The sequence below is a fragment of the Manis javanica genome, chromosome 10 (assembly GCF_040802235.1).
Source record: "Manis javanica isolate MJ-LG chromosome 10, MJ_LKY, whole genome shotgun sequence".
NCBI classification, from domain to species: Eukaryota; Metazoa; Chordata; class Mammalia; order Pholidota; family Manidae; genus Manis; species Manis javanica.
In genome coordinates this window covers 23,903,781-23,915,987 of record NC_133165.1, presented here as the reverse complement: position 1 = coordinate 23,915,987, position 12,207 = coordinate 23,903,781, and the positions used below count along the sequence as shown (strand labels likewise).

At 61.4% G+C, this 12,207-nt stretch overlaps 1 protein-coding gene across 2 annotated transcripts in view; it reads right to left on the bottom strand.

Annotated features, from left to right (window-relative positions):
• COL2A1 (collagen type II alpha 1 chain) overlaps positions 1-12,207 on the bottom strand; it is a 30,628-nt gene that overhangs the window by 4,324 nt on the left and 14,097 nt on the right. For both annotated transcript variants that reach the window (XM_017652717.3, XM_073214873.1), the window contains 29 exons: positions 11,726-11,779; positions 10,143-10,241; positions 9,815-9,859; positions 9,623-9,721; positions 9,412-9,465; positions 8,947-9,054; positions 8,537-8,590; positions 8,357-8,455; positions 8,193-8,246; positions 7,690-7,788; positions 7,277-7,330; positions 6,863-6,916; positions 6,494-6,547; positions 6,236-6,289; positions 5,957-6,001; positions 5,704-5,802; positions 5,378-5,485; positions 5,035-5,088; positions 4,677-4,730; positions 4,266-4,319; positions 3,837-3,890; positions 3,439-3,546; positions 2,802-2,855; positions 2,295-2,348; positions 1,388-1,549; positions 1,059-1,166; positions 714-821; positions 318-371; positions 55-162 (listed from right to left, as the gene is read on the bottom strand). In XM_017652717.3, coding sequence (XP_017508206.2) covers positions 55-162; positions 318-371; positions 714-821; positions 1,059-1,166; positions 1,388-1,549; positions 2,295-2,348; positions 2,802-2,855; positions 3,439-3,546; positions 3,837-3,890; positions 4,266-4,319; positions 4,677-4,730; positions 5,035-5,088; positions 5,378-5,485; positions 5,704-5,802; positions 5,957-6,001; positions 6,236-6,289; positions 6,494-6,547; positions 6,863-6,916; positions 7,277-7,330; positions 7,690-7,788; positions 8,193-8,246; positions 8,357-8,455; positions 8,537-8,590; positions 8,947-9,054; positions 9,412-9,465; positions 9,623-9,721; positions 9,815-9,859; positions 10,143-10,241; positions 11,726-11,779 — 2,205 coding nt within the window. The remainder of the gene's footprint in view (positions 1-54; positions 163-317; positions 372-713; positions 822-1,058; positions 1,167-1,387; positions 1,550-2,294; positions 2,349-2,801; positions 2,856-3,438; positions 3,547-3,836; positions 3,891-4,265; positions 4,320-4,676; positions 4,731-5,034; positions 5,089-5,377; positions 5,486-5,703; positions 5,803-5,956; positions 6,002-6,235; positions 6,290-6,493; positions 6,548-6,862; positions 6,917-7,276; positions 7,331-7,689; positions 7,789-8,192; positions 8,247-8,356; positions 8,456-8,536; positions 8,591-8,946; positions 9,055-9,411; positions 9,466-9,622; positions 9,722-9,814; positions 9,860-10,142; positions 10,242-11,725; positions 11,780-12,207) is intronic.

Below are 12,207 nucleotides of genomic sequence, written 5' to 3'. Positions count from 1 at the left end.
GCTCACTCAGCCACCCTCCTGCACTGCCGCTCTGACTGAGTGAAGGAGACTCACAGCCTCTCCTCGGTCTCCCTGCTTGCCAGTTGGGCCAGCGGGGCCAGGAGAGCCGGGGGGCCCGGGAGCTCCGGGAGCCCCCAGGGCACCAGTCTCGCCACGATCACCCTGTCAGGAGAGAGGACTCAGGATCAGAGAAGAACGTTCCAGACAGGCAAGGAGAGATGATTCTTCCAGACTGACAGAGGACTCAGACCCAGCCTCGCCCCCGACAAGATACCCTCGTCCCTGCCCACTGCACGTAGGGGCATGCGGATGCTCACCTTGACTCCAGCTGCGCCATCTCTGCCAGGGGGGCCATCAGCGCCAGGGCTTCCCTGGGCAAAGGGAGACAAGAGGCCATCAGAGCTGCCACTGCCTGTTGCCCACGGCTCGCCCGCCCTGTCCTCAGAAGCCCCAGGCTCGCTCCTTCCTCTGGACCAAGGTTTTAGAGCCAGAGCTTTCCCACCCAGCTTCCTGCTGCCCTCGTCCCTGTGCACCCTGCTCTTGGCCTCTGCACCCTTCTCTCTCCCATCGCGACCTTCCCATGGCACCCAGGCACTGAGGCTGATCAAGCCCACCACACTCTCATCTCCTTCTCTGGGCACTGGGACATGGCCTGGTGGCCCTGCACTCCTCTCCCTAGTAAGAGCCACCCCACGGCGGGTCCCACCACTCACCTCTCGTCCAGATTCACCAGCAGGACCGGTCAGGCCAGGAGGACCCACGGGGCCAGGGGGACCTCGGTCTCCAGATGAACCAGGAGCTCCCTGCTTGCCAGGCTCGCCCTGGAGGGACGACAGGGACGATGAGTGTGCACTCGAGGTGGCCCCCGCCAGGGCCCTGCTGCACCTCTTCAGGAAAAGGGCTGACCAAGGGGACAGCCCCAGGGGGCTGAGTGGGCAGGAGCCTCAGGAGGGGTCCTGCTTCTGCAGAGGCCAGGCCAGCACAATGGGAGCACTGAGGCACCTCTGGCAGGAGCAGGCAGGGCCCGGCCCCTAGAAGAGGTGGCATCTCTCACTCACTGATGGGCCGGGCAAGCCGGGGAATCCTCTCTCACCACGTTGCCCAGGCAGACCAACGATGCCCCTCTGACCAGCCAGACCCTGGGGACCCGGAGGACCGTCGGGACCCTGAGATGGAAGAGGTGGGAGATAAGCATGAGAGGGATGACGGTAGCCCAGTGGCCCACACCGCCCGGAGTCACCCTGCAGGGACCAGTGCCCTTCCTGCCCATGCATGCTTCTCTCTGCAGCATCCTTGCCCCAGGTCCGGCAGCCCCGCAGCCCCCGCACCCACCCACGTGGGCTCTGTGAGATCGAAAGCCTCTCAGAGCTCAACCCCAGGGACTCACAGAGGGACCATCATCTCCAGGCTCTCCCTTCTCGCCAGGGGGTCCAGCAGGACCTTGGAGGCCAGGGTCACCCGCTCGGCCAGCAGGGCCACTGTCTCCCCGAGCACCTTTGGGACCATCTTTTCCAGAAGGACCAGGGGGACCGGGGGGCCCAGGGTTTCCCTAGAAAGAACAAATGAAAAAGTGACAACTCAGCAACCCCTTCCCCATCCAGGCTGCCAAAGCCCCTGTGGCCCAGGGACAGCAGTTTCCCCCTGGGGGCTTCTTCCCCACCAAGGGCAGCTTGACTGCCCGCTCCCACCCCCAGTCTGCCTCTCCCATCCTCTGCCATGTGAGAGCTCTGGGCAGCCGGCCTGGCTTTTCCAGCCCATGCACACTTTGCTTTCACTGATCCAGCTGGAATCCCTCCTGCCTCCTTCCCTCCCGTCTCCCTCCCACTGGTCCTCAAGGAAGAGCTCAAACCTGCCTGTTCTGACCCCTCAAGCCTCTGCACTTGGTGATGTTGCTAAGCAACTTTGATCATCTCTCCTCCCTCCAGAGCAAATCCCTTTAGGGTGGGACGCATGACTTGCACAAGGTTGGTGCTCTAGAAATGTGTCCCTCGTGAAGGAAGCCATGCCAACTCTGTCCTGCCCACCGACCAGAAATCTGAGGGCTTGAGCCCAAGCCAGCAAGGAAGACTGCCTTTGCCTACAGGAGGGTCGCAGCCCCTGCTCCCAGCCATCTACACAGAGAACAGGTCCTTAGGTCAACTAACTACCCATCCCAGGGTAGGAGTGGGCACCAAGGGGCAAAGGCCAGCTTGGGCTCTCTGGAGCCCTGTTGAGGCCTGGGCCAGACTCTTGGGCCCCTGCCTGTGCCTCCCACACCAGGACTGAGGTAGGAACCAGCCAGAGATGTCACTTACATTGGAGCCTGGGGGTCCGACACGGCCAGCAGCTCCAGGGAACCCGGTGGCTCCCTATGTAAGGAGAAAAGAGCCTCTGAGTATCTCGGCCTCAGAGTTCCAAGAATCAAAGGTCCAGAGGCTGGTGTGGAAGGGGTAGAGGGGAGCTAGAGACGGAGAGGGCCCTGTGGGGTCTGGCCGTCATCAGAAGCTGCAGCTTCTCTGCCCTCAGCTCCTGCCGTGAGCTTTCAGAGCCTCAGCATGCTGAGCAGAGTGCCAGGCCTAGGGCCCAGAGCTGCCGGGATCGCTGTACACCCACAGAGAGGAGCACCCTCCTCCCACCTGGCTGTAGGATGGGCTCAGGCGGTGGGTAAGAGCCAAGCTGACAAACAAGGCATTGGGGTGAATCCCAGACCACACAGTGACCAGGCCTCCTGTGCGAGGCTGGGAGGGGGGCGTCAGAGAAGCTGCCCCCCCACAGTACCCTCCACCCCTCCTGGGGACAGTGGGAATGGGAGCCTCACTCACCGGGGGACCTTGAGCACCTCGCGCTCCTTTAGGACCAGTCACACCAGTAGGACCCTGGGGAGAAAGGAGGGAAACAGGCTTGGTTGCTAGCGGGTGGGCTTCTGGGCCAAGAGCCTGTCTGAACCCCAGTAAGAGACTCCCAAGGGTTAGATTTTCGAAGATGCATCTTTCGTGGCACTAAAATCCCAGCCTGGAGAAGCCATCACAGGCAGGCACCCAGGCCAACAGGACACTCGCATTCTAGATCTCAGGGAGAAACCTGCCAGGCAGCCATGGAACCAGTCCAAGGTACCCCTGCCCCTCTCCAAGAGACTGGCTGCTTGCCCTGGGGTGTCTGTCCTCAGGGAGACACAGCCTGCACTCTGTGTCCGACCCCCAGCCCCCAGCACACCACGCACTCCAGACTGTGAAGGCCAGCCTAGCTGTTTGGGCCTTTATCCCTGGGTACAAATCCCTCCTCCCTGCAGCCTCTCCCTCCTGGGCAGCGGCAGGCCCCAGTCTGCTAGGCAGAGGACCCACACCCAGGTGCAGCAGCCCCGGGCTTCCTGGCTATCCTCTGCCTGTCCAGACCCCTCACCCTGCACCCAGCCATCCCCACCCCATGGGAACAGGTCCTGGGGGAGCTTGGTGCACCCACCTGGGGCCCAGGAGAACCAGAGGGGCCCTGAGGGCCGGGAGCGCCGGCGTCACCCTTCTGGCCAGCCTCTCCTTGCTCACCCTTGGCACCTGGTTGGCCATCAGCACCCTGTCCGGGGAAGGGAGAAGCAGGTGAGTGAGGGACAAGCCAAATAACTCAAGGTTCTTTTAAGAGGGCAGAGGCTCTTGAGTGTGTGCATGTGTCTGCCCTGGGCCTGACTGCTGGGTCTAAGAATTGTTAGGTGGGTGTGGAAACCTGGAATGAGAGAAGGGAGAGGCCATTTCTCTCATCTTTAAAGTCTGGAAGGCTGTCCCCGAAGGTTGGAAGGTGCCCTCAGGTGCCAGGTATCTGCTGGCCTGAGCAGAGAGGGTGGGGGATGGGTGGACAGGGCTACTCACGGGAGGACCTGCGAATCCTGCGGGCCCGGAGGGTCCAGTCTCTCCACGCTCGCCCTGTGAGAAAAAGCCCAGGAGAGGTAAGGCCCAGGCCTGCCTGCCTCTGCCCCTCTGGCCTGACCCTCGCCCAGTGACCCCAGAGAGGTGTCCCAAGGTTGCCCATGGAGCTCCATAGGAGATGAAGGGAAGCAGGCCAGAAAGCCTTTCTTGGCCAGAGGATCTGGTTGTCCACAGGTCCCTAACCCTGACCCCGACCCTGGCCACATCATGGGGGTGAGATGCCTCCTCCCTTCCTTTCTCATCTCTTCTCCCACCCCCAGACCCAAAGGGCAGGCAGAGAGCCAGTGCCAGGGCCTGCAGGGCCAGGCTGAGCAGCAAAGCAGCTCGCATGCTCCCAGGGATCTGGGGAAGGAGTGGGGGGCAGATACTCACTGGGGCGCCACGAGCACCAGCAGTTCCTGCAGGTCCAGGAGGCCCGACTTCTCCCTAAGGTGGGGAAGGGAGGCAAGAGCCATGAATGGGGTGAGGTGTGTGGGCCTCCGAGAACAAAGTGCGTTCAGGAAGCCCTGACAGCAGATGGGAGCTCCGGGCACCCCAGGGGCCGGCCTTCCCCTTGCTGCCCCAGTCCACACCTGCACCTTCACCCCCGCCCCCAGCCGCTCCTCTGACAGGGCACACAGTCAGTGACTTTGCTTCACCCTGCAGCCCCCAGTGGGTGTGTGTGGGGGGGGTGACAATTCTTGAGCCAGGAGGAGGAACAACAGGAATAATAACTTTATCAGGAAGTGAGGAGGAGGCTGGGTGGGGGAGGTGAGGCAGAGAGGAAAGGAAGCCACGACTTACCTTCTCGCCATTGGCACCGGCTGGGCCAGGAGGACCAATGGGCCCAGTCAGACCCTGAGGAAGGAGAAGGTGGAGGTGAGGGAGGCAGGGAGAGCTGGCTGGGGGTCTGGGGACCCCGCACCCGGTGTGCCTTGGCCCCTGGAACCCTCCCATGAGCCCCAGAACTCCCTCTCACCCTGGGACCCCCAGTTCTGACAGGGAAGTCCCTGAGGTCGCTCAGCCGGAACAGCAGAGACAGGACCAGGGCCACACTCACACATTGCCCCTCTCTCCCCAGAGCGCAGGGCTGGAGACCCACGGGTCCCCCCATCGGCCCCCATCCCAATCCCCACAGAGCCTGCAGCCGGCATTCACTTACTCGCCCGCCATCCTTCCCTGGCGCTCCCTCAGGGCCTTTCTCACCAATATCACCCTGTGGGATAGAGGAAACGGGCCACCTCAGGGGGCCACCCCAAGACCCCATTTGCCAAGCTCAGCCTCACCCTGGCCGGGGCTCCAGGCAGAGCTCAGACCCCAGCCGAGCAGTTTTTACTGTGGTCTCAGGGCGTGACAAGGAGTAATGGAAGATGGAGGTAAACCTCACTAAAGACAGAGAGCTTTGCAGGGGCTCTCCAAGTTCCTCAAGAGGGTAACTGGGACCCTCAGCCCCGGGGGCTGCAGGGAGGCGTGCCTGTGGGGGAGGCTGTCCACCTGGTACTTACCCTGTCGCCCTTGGGCCCTGCGATACCAGCTGCTCCCCTCTCACCAGGCATCCCCTGCAGACCTGGGGGGCCCTGAGCCCCAGGGGGGCCAGCTGGGCCAGACGCACCCTGCAGGGAGGAAGGGTGTCCGTGTGGGCAGGTATGTCCGGAGACCGCAGACCTTCCTTTCCTTTTCTTGCTGCTGTCTCCCTCTGCCCAGACCTCCTTCCTGTCTTCCGCTCCTCCTGTCCTCATCGCCCCTAGGCCCCTGTGCTTCCCCTTCCTCCCTCAGCAGGGCCTCCTGGGCCAGCTCAGGGGCACCTGCTGGCAGCACCAGCCTCACTTACTTTGGGACCGTCAGTGCCAGGAGTGCCAGGGAGGCCGCGGGCACCCTGGAGGCCTTGGGAGCCTGGAGACCCACGTTCGCCTGGGAACCCTCGTTCACCCTGCGGCAGACACACCAGGAGGAGATCAGGCAAGAGGCAGGGTGGGGAGGTGGGGGAACAGTGGGGCCCCAGGCCCCAGGCAGGCTGTGCCGGGAGGCACAGAGAGAGGGACAGCTCTGTGGAGACCACCAGGAACGGCCAACAGGACACTCACCCTGGGGCCCACGAGGCCAGGGGTGCCAGCTTCACCCGGAATGCCCTGGAGAACAAAAGACATGTGAGAGAGTGGAGGCTTTGACATCCTGGAGCCCTGCCTGAGCGCCTCCCACGGGGGCCTGAGCGCACACTCATCCGTGCAGACGGGACGTGGGTCCCAGACACTCCCCGGGCTCACAGGGCCCAGCCCCTCAGGCCCTCCTGCCTTTGCCTCATGGGGGTGAGAAGAGATCCTCCCATCTAAACATGTCACAGGTTCAAAGAGCCCCATACTCACCTGGTCACCTGGTTTTCCACCTTCACCTGGGGGACCAGGAGGGCCAGGAAGTCCCTAAAAGTCAAAGCAACATTTTTAGCAAAGGAGTGGGTTGGCTACCCCACCCTACAGAGAGGCCTGGCACAGGGCAAGAGCTGGGGGAGCAGGGAGGCCTCATCCCCTCCCCCTGAGAGGGGAAGGCCTCTGCCCACACAGCCCACAGACACCCCAGCCCTGGATGTGGAGAGGACTGAAGAGGAAGCCCAGTCCAGCGCCTACCTGGAACCCAGACGGCCCAGGAGCGCCCTGCTCGCCTCGTTCACCAGCAGGTCCCTGCAGAGGGAGATAGCATGAGAGGAGCCAGCTCTCCAGAGAACCCAAGAGCCTCAGCTAGAGGGGCCCGGGGGCGGCCAGCAGGAGGGCAGGACGACAAGCACGGGGGGCCTGCCTCGTCACTCTCCCACCAGTGACCTGCACCCCTGGCAGCCCGGGTGGGGCCCGCACTGCCCCCTGGGACACCCTGCCTCTGCCCAGGGTAGGTCTGGTGTCCCGCGGCCTCCAGGTCCACATCCGTCAGCTCTGTGACTGGGTGGGCTTGGGGTCCCCTGCCCCCACAGGGCCACCTGGACAGGCTGTGCAGGTACTCACCACAGGTCCTGGGGGGCCTGCTCCACCTGTCTCACCATCTTTGCCAGGCAGACCCTACAGGGAAGAGGAAATGGTAATGTAATGGTACGTCTCTTCAGTTCTGCAGACCCCGGCACTGGGCAGGTGCACTTAGCGGCCCAGAGTCCCCAGACCCCCCCAGTTCCCCACCTGAAGTCCATCATCACCCCTCCCTCCCCCGGGCCCCTCCTCTTCCTCAGTCTTTCTCAGCCTGGGAGCCTTTCCCATCTCCCTGGGCTGCTGAGAACAGCAACCATAAGTCGTCCATGTGGACTCTCAGAGGGCCCGGTGCAGCATGGGCTCAGCCACAGAAATCCACATGCTAAGAAACCTGTCATCAGGACATCTGTCCACACAGCGTCCGCCAAAGCACAGGCAGTGGAGAGGTGTACTCACTCTCAGGCCAGGTGCGCCAGGCAGCCCCTTCTCACCAGCTTTGCCAGGCTCACCCTGGAGGAGAGGGCAAGACTGTGAGTCCACCGGTCTGGGTGGGGGTCAGGGTAAAGCAGGCTGGGAGACCAGGGCTTGGGACCACAGCCTCGAGGGCAGCAGAGGCTGAAGCAGCACTTTCTCTTGTGCTCAGCCCCATGGGACAGTGTCACGGCTGGGATGTCCCAAGGCTCTAGGGGGCCCTGGGCTCCCCAGATCACATGCTGTCCTGCAGGACATGGAGGCCTGGGCTGCCCAGGACACCACGGGTCCTACTCATCACCACCCTCGGGTTAACTCTATTTAAGAGTCGGCCTTTCCCCTGGGGTGGGGAGTAGGTACCCCATGTGGAAGGAGATTGGAGTGTGGTCACTACTTACACTGGCACCTTTGGGGCCAGGGAAACCCATGACACCAGGCTGCCCACGAGCGCCCTGAGCACCTGGAGGTCCAGGGCGACCATCTTCACCAGGAGCTCCCTGAGAGAGAGGACAACATCCTTAGCATGTAGACACTCTGACCAAGTTTGTCTAGCCAATCCCTACTAAGCGCCTGTGTAGCAGGCAGAGGGCTAGGCACCAGCCAGAAACACAGCATCACAGACCCAGCAGCCCACGCCATGCACATCAACCCCACCAGCCACTGGGCACTGCCTCACTTAGAAGCCTGTCCCTGACAAGGCTTTGTCTTCCCCCAGGGACATGCACAGGCTGTGGCATCTTCAGAGCTCACTGCCATAGCACATGACACACCTGGCCCCAGTACTACCATCTGCCCCCTCCCCAATTCACAAAATTCACAGGCTGCCCCTGTCTCTCTTCCCACCTGCCTCCCCAAGAATGTCCCCCCAACCTGTTCCAACAACCCCAGATGATAGACTTACAGAAGGACCAACTTTGCCTTGAGGACCAGCATCACCAGGACGACCAGTGAGACCCTTTGTTCAGGAAAGAGAAGATGGGGGTCAGGGCAGGGCCCAGGACCTCCCAACCCCACAGGTGGGTCTGCTCAGTTGCAAGCTGAGTGCGAAGTAGCTCCGCCACTTACCCGGGCTCCAGGAAGGCCAGGCTCTCCGGGACGTCCAGGGTCACCATTGGCTCCCTTGGGACCGGCAAGGCCACTGGGCCCTCGCTCTCCAGGGGCTCCCTACACAAGAGGAGGCAGGGAGTCTGTGGGAGGCCATTTGACCAGCGGTGCAGGGATCCCAGCCTCTCTGCCCTGACTCACCTTGGGACCTGCCAGACCATCCTGACCTGGGAAACCACGGTTGCCAGGAGCACCCTAGGGAGGGGTGGGGAGGAAAGGCAGTGTGTCAGAAGGGCCCACAGCCAGGCCCCAGTGGCCCTCCCACCCACGCACAGTCTCTGCGCAGCAGGGTCTGTGGCCTGCACAAGGCTGCGAGGCTGACTTCCTGGGCCCGTCCCCACCTTCCTGGGAAAGAGCTCAGACCGTGTCACGCCATCCCGGGGTTAGGAGACACAGGTAAGGAGCAGGGATCCCTATCCCCACAGTGGTGGGCAGGGAAAAGAGGTTGATATCCAGGAGACATCAGGACTTGCCAGGAACACAGAGCCACAAAGAGTCGACTTCCATCTCTAGGTCACACCCTGGTGAAAGTGGATTCCTAACCCACTTACTCTTTCTCCAGGGGGACCAACGGGTCCGGCGCCACCAGGCTCTCCACGGGCACCTCTCTTGCCTTCTTCGCCAGCAGGGCCAGGGGCTCCTTGGGAGCCAGCAGGTCCCTGAGAACCAGCAGAAAAGAGAACCAGGGTGAGTCTTCATCTGATCCTGGAGCAAGCGACCTTGGCTAAATGCTTCAAGGCTGGGGGGCTTGGGGAGCAGAGGCATGAAGAATCTGCTGTGGCAGAGCAGAGGTGGCTCAGAGGGAAGGGAATGGGTGTGAAGGTCAAACTGGTCAAGCCTAAGGTGGGAGCTGAAGTACATCGGCTTCTCAACCCTGTCATATGCTCTTCCTCCAGGTGCGACCTGAGAGGCCCCAGAGTCGGGATGGGGCTGCAGAGGAGGTGGGCAGTGGGCCGCATGATGGGCCAGAGCCCGCAGGCAGCCTGGCAAGACCAGCACTGGTGGTGGGTACTCACAGGCTCTCCCTTGGGGCCTTGTTCACCTTTGAAGCCGGCAATCCCAGGCTCTCCCTTGACAAAAGAGAGAGGCAGGTTCTCACACTGGGTGCCATTTGCAGACCCTGCTCCCACCTCCAGAAACCCTCAAAGGCATTGCAAAAGGACAGTCATGTGAGTGCAGGAGGGAAGGATTGTGGCAGGACCCCAGGGGGTTTGCTCCGGGTCTTACCGTCTGACCTTTTGGGCCCAAAGGACCAGTTGCACCTTGAGGGCCAGGTGGACCACGGGGCCCTGGGAAGCCAGGAGCACCAGCAATGCCAGGAGCACCCTGTCAGCAAGAGCAGAAGACAGGGACATCAGGAGAACGGGCAAGAAGGGACTGGGCTCACCTGGGGGAGCCGGAGCCCACAGCAGCACTCACAGCGGATCCTTTGGCTCCGGGAATCCCGTCCGTTCCGGGGTTGCCCTGAAAGAGGAGAGGTGTCCTTGTAAAACAGACAGCTCAGCATGAGTCCCGGCCTCCTCCCACCCTCAGCTCTGGAGCTGGGCCAGCAGCTGTCCCCCCAGGCAGGTTGTCCCACGGATGTCTCAAGGGGAGGATGGGGACAGAGGGACAAGTGTTTCCAGGGTTTGCAGGGGCAGGAGTCAGGCCAGATGAAGGTTTGGTGACTCCCTCAGAGCCAAGCACAGCCAGGAGTGCTGGGGTCCCAGACCCCCAGGCCTTAAGGCCAAAGAGCAGCTGGACTTACAGAGGCACCAGCCGGTCCAGGAGACCCAGGAGTACCAGGTTCACCACGAGGACCCTGACCGCCTTCAGGACCGCGAGCACCAGTGGGGCCAGCTTCACCCTGGGAAGACACAGGGGGCAACGGACCAAGGAGAAGATGGGGACACAGACCTCTCGTGGGTCAGCAACAGCTCAGGCCGACTGTAAGCATTCCCCCAGAAGCTGAGTCATGCACAGTACACTCAGGCCACCTGAGTGTACTTACCAACTGGATGACTTCCTCCCTGCCACCCCCACATCCACTCTCCATCTCCCTCTCTACTGTAAACCACCCTGAGCAAACCACTTGCACTGTGGGATGCTCCAGCCCCGGGCATCACATGGGGCCTGTCTGCACTCATCAGCAAGCCTATGCTGTGGGATCCCGCCAGCCCAGCATCCTGGGATGATGGACAGATGACTGAGATGGCAGACACGGCTGCCTCCCCTTCTCCACCTATTTTTCTCTTTCACTGAGGAAATAGGGACCCTCCGACATCTGAGCAGGCACCACTCTGCATGCCTGTGTCTGGCGTGTGAGCACTGCCGCCCCCGCGCCAGCCCAGGCCCATCTGTCAGCCAGAAAGCCAGGCCAAAGGCAAGCTGGGGGAGACGCCCACGCCTCTGTCCCTGCTCTGACTGCGGTCCCATCATCCTCAGCCTCCGGCAGCAGCCCCACTGCCCCTCTATCCTCAAACTGGCCTCGGCTTTTACTGTCATTTTTTCCTGAAAGTTACAACTGGCTGAGAGCTGGGTCTGGATGGCAGAGTCCCAGGGGAGGACTTGCTGACCTGGAGGGAGGGCAGAGCCTCCTCAGGTTTCTTCTCAGAGCAGTCTCACTTCACTTTGTAATTATTATTTTCCAAAGGTCAGGCCCCCTCACCTTCCGGCAGTCCCTCTTCACAATGGGCCTCCTTCACCAGCCCCTGGGGCCTCAGACACTGTCTGGTTGCCATGGAAACCCCCAGGAGGGGAGCGGCAACCTGATGCCAGTGACCACAGGGAGGCTCCTTGTTCATCTCCTGGCGGCAACAGGAGAAATTTTCCAGGGATGCATGCACTGGAATCCCTTCTGGGCCACGAGGGGCCTTTCCCTGAACTGGTTGGCCTCCCACTGGCCTCTGTTAATCCTCGGAAGAACTCTATTAACACAGCTTGGAAGGGCCAAGCCCCCCACGTGAAGCCAGGGAGAGAGGGAAGCGTGGAACCAGCTCCTCGCCCTCTTCCTTCCAACTCTCCTGGGTCAAGAGTCTCCTGAGCTTTGCCTTCTTTTCTCCAGCTCCTGGTCTTCTGCTCCCTCCCAAGTCCCCAGTGTCTCCCCATCTTTTTCTACCTTTCCCTACCCTGATACTGTAACTGTACCTCCTGGTTTTTATCATGCCATCTTATTTTTCCTTTCAGCTGGTGATACTGCAAAATACCTGCCTCTTCCATGCTTCCATGGAGAGCAGCATGGATGGTTGGGGGTGGCACACCTCACATGGGAAGGGGGACCTCCAGGGAGCAATCAGCCAGCAAAGGTTATAGGGGAAGGGGGCCTCCCGACTGGACCAGCAGGGCACATACCTTGGCACCAGGAGCACCAGGGAAGCCGGGACCGCCAGCAGGACCCACAGGACCCTAGAGGAAGGAAGGGATCCAGGGGTGAGCATCATTTCTGGGTAGACTTTCTCCAGCCTCCAGAGTGAGCCACCTCTGCACCTCACACTCCTTCCCACCTTTGTGCTGATCTCACTCGGCATCCGTTGTGGCTGAAGGCCCTGGATGAAAACTGCCCTACTGTCAGTGTCTCTGAGCCTGGCTCCGCAAGGCAAAGCAAGTGTCTGACTGTATACATGGTGAGAAGCAGATGATTCTCCTCTCTATCTCTCCCTCCCCAAAACACTTCCAGGAGGGTGGCTGAGAAAAATGAACCATTGCTTCAAAGCTTCTTATCACCATGCTCCTGGAATACTGAAATATTATTCCTCCTCCTTTCTAGTATAAGTCAGCACACGGCTGTGGTTACACTGTGCAACACTGCAGACTCCATGGAGGGACTGAATGGG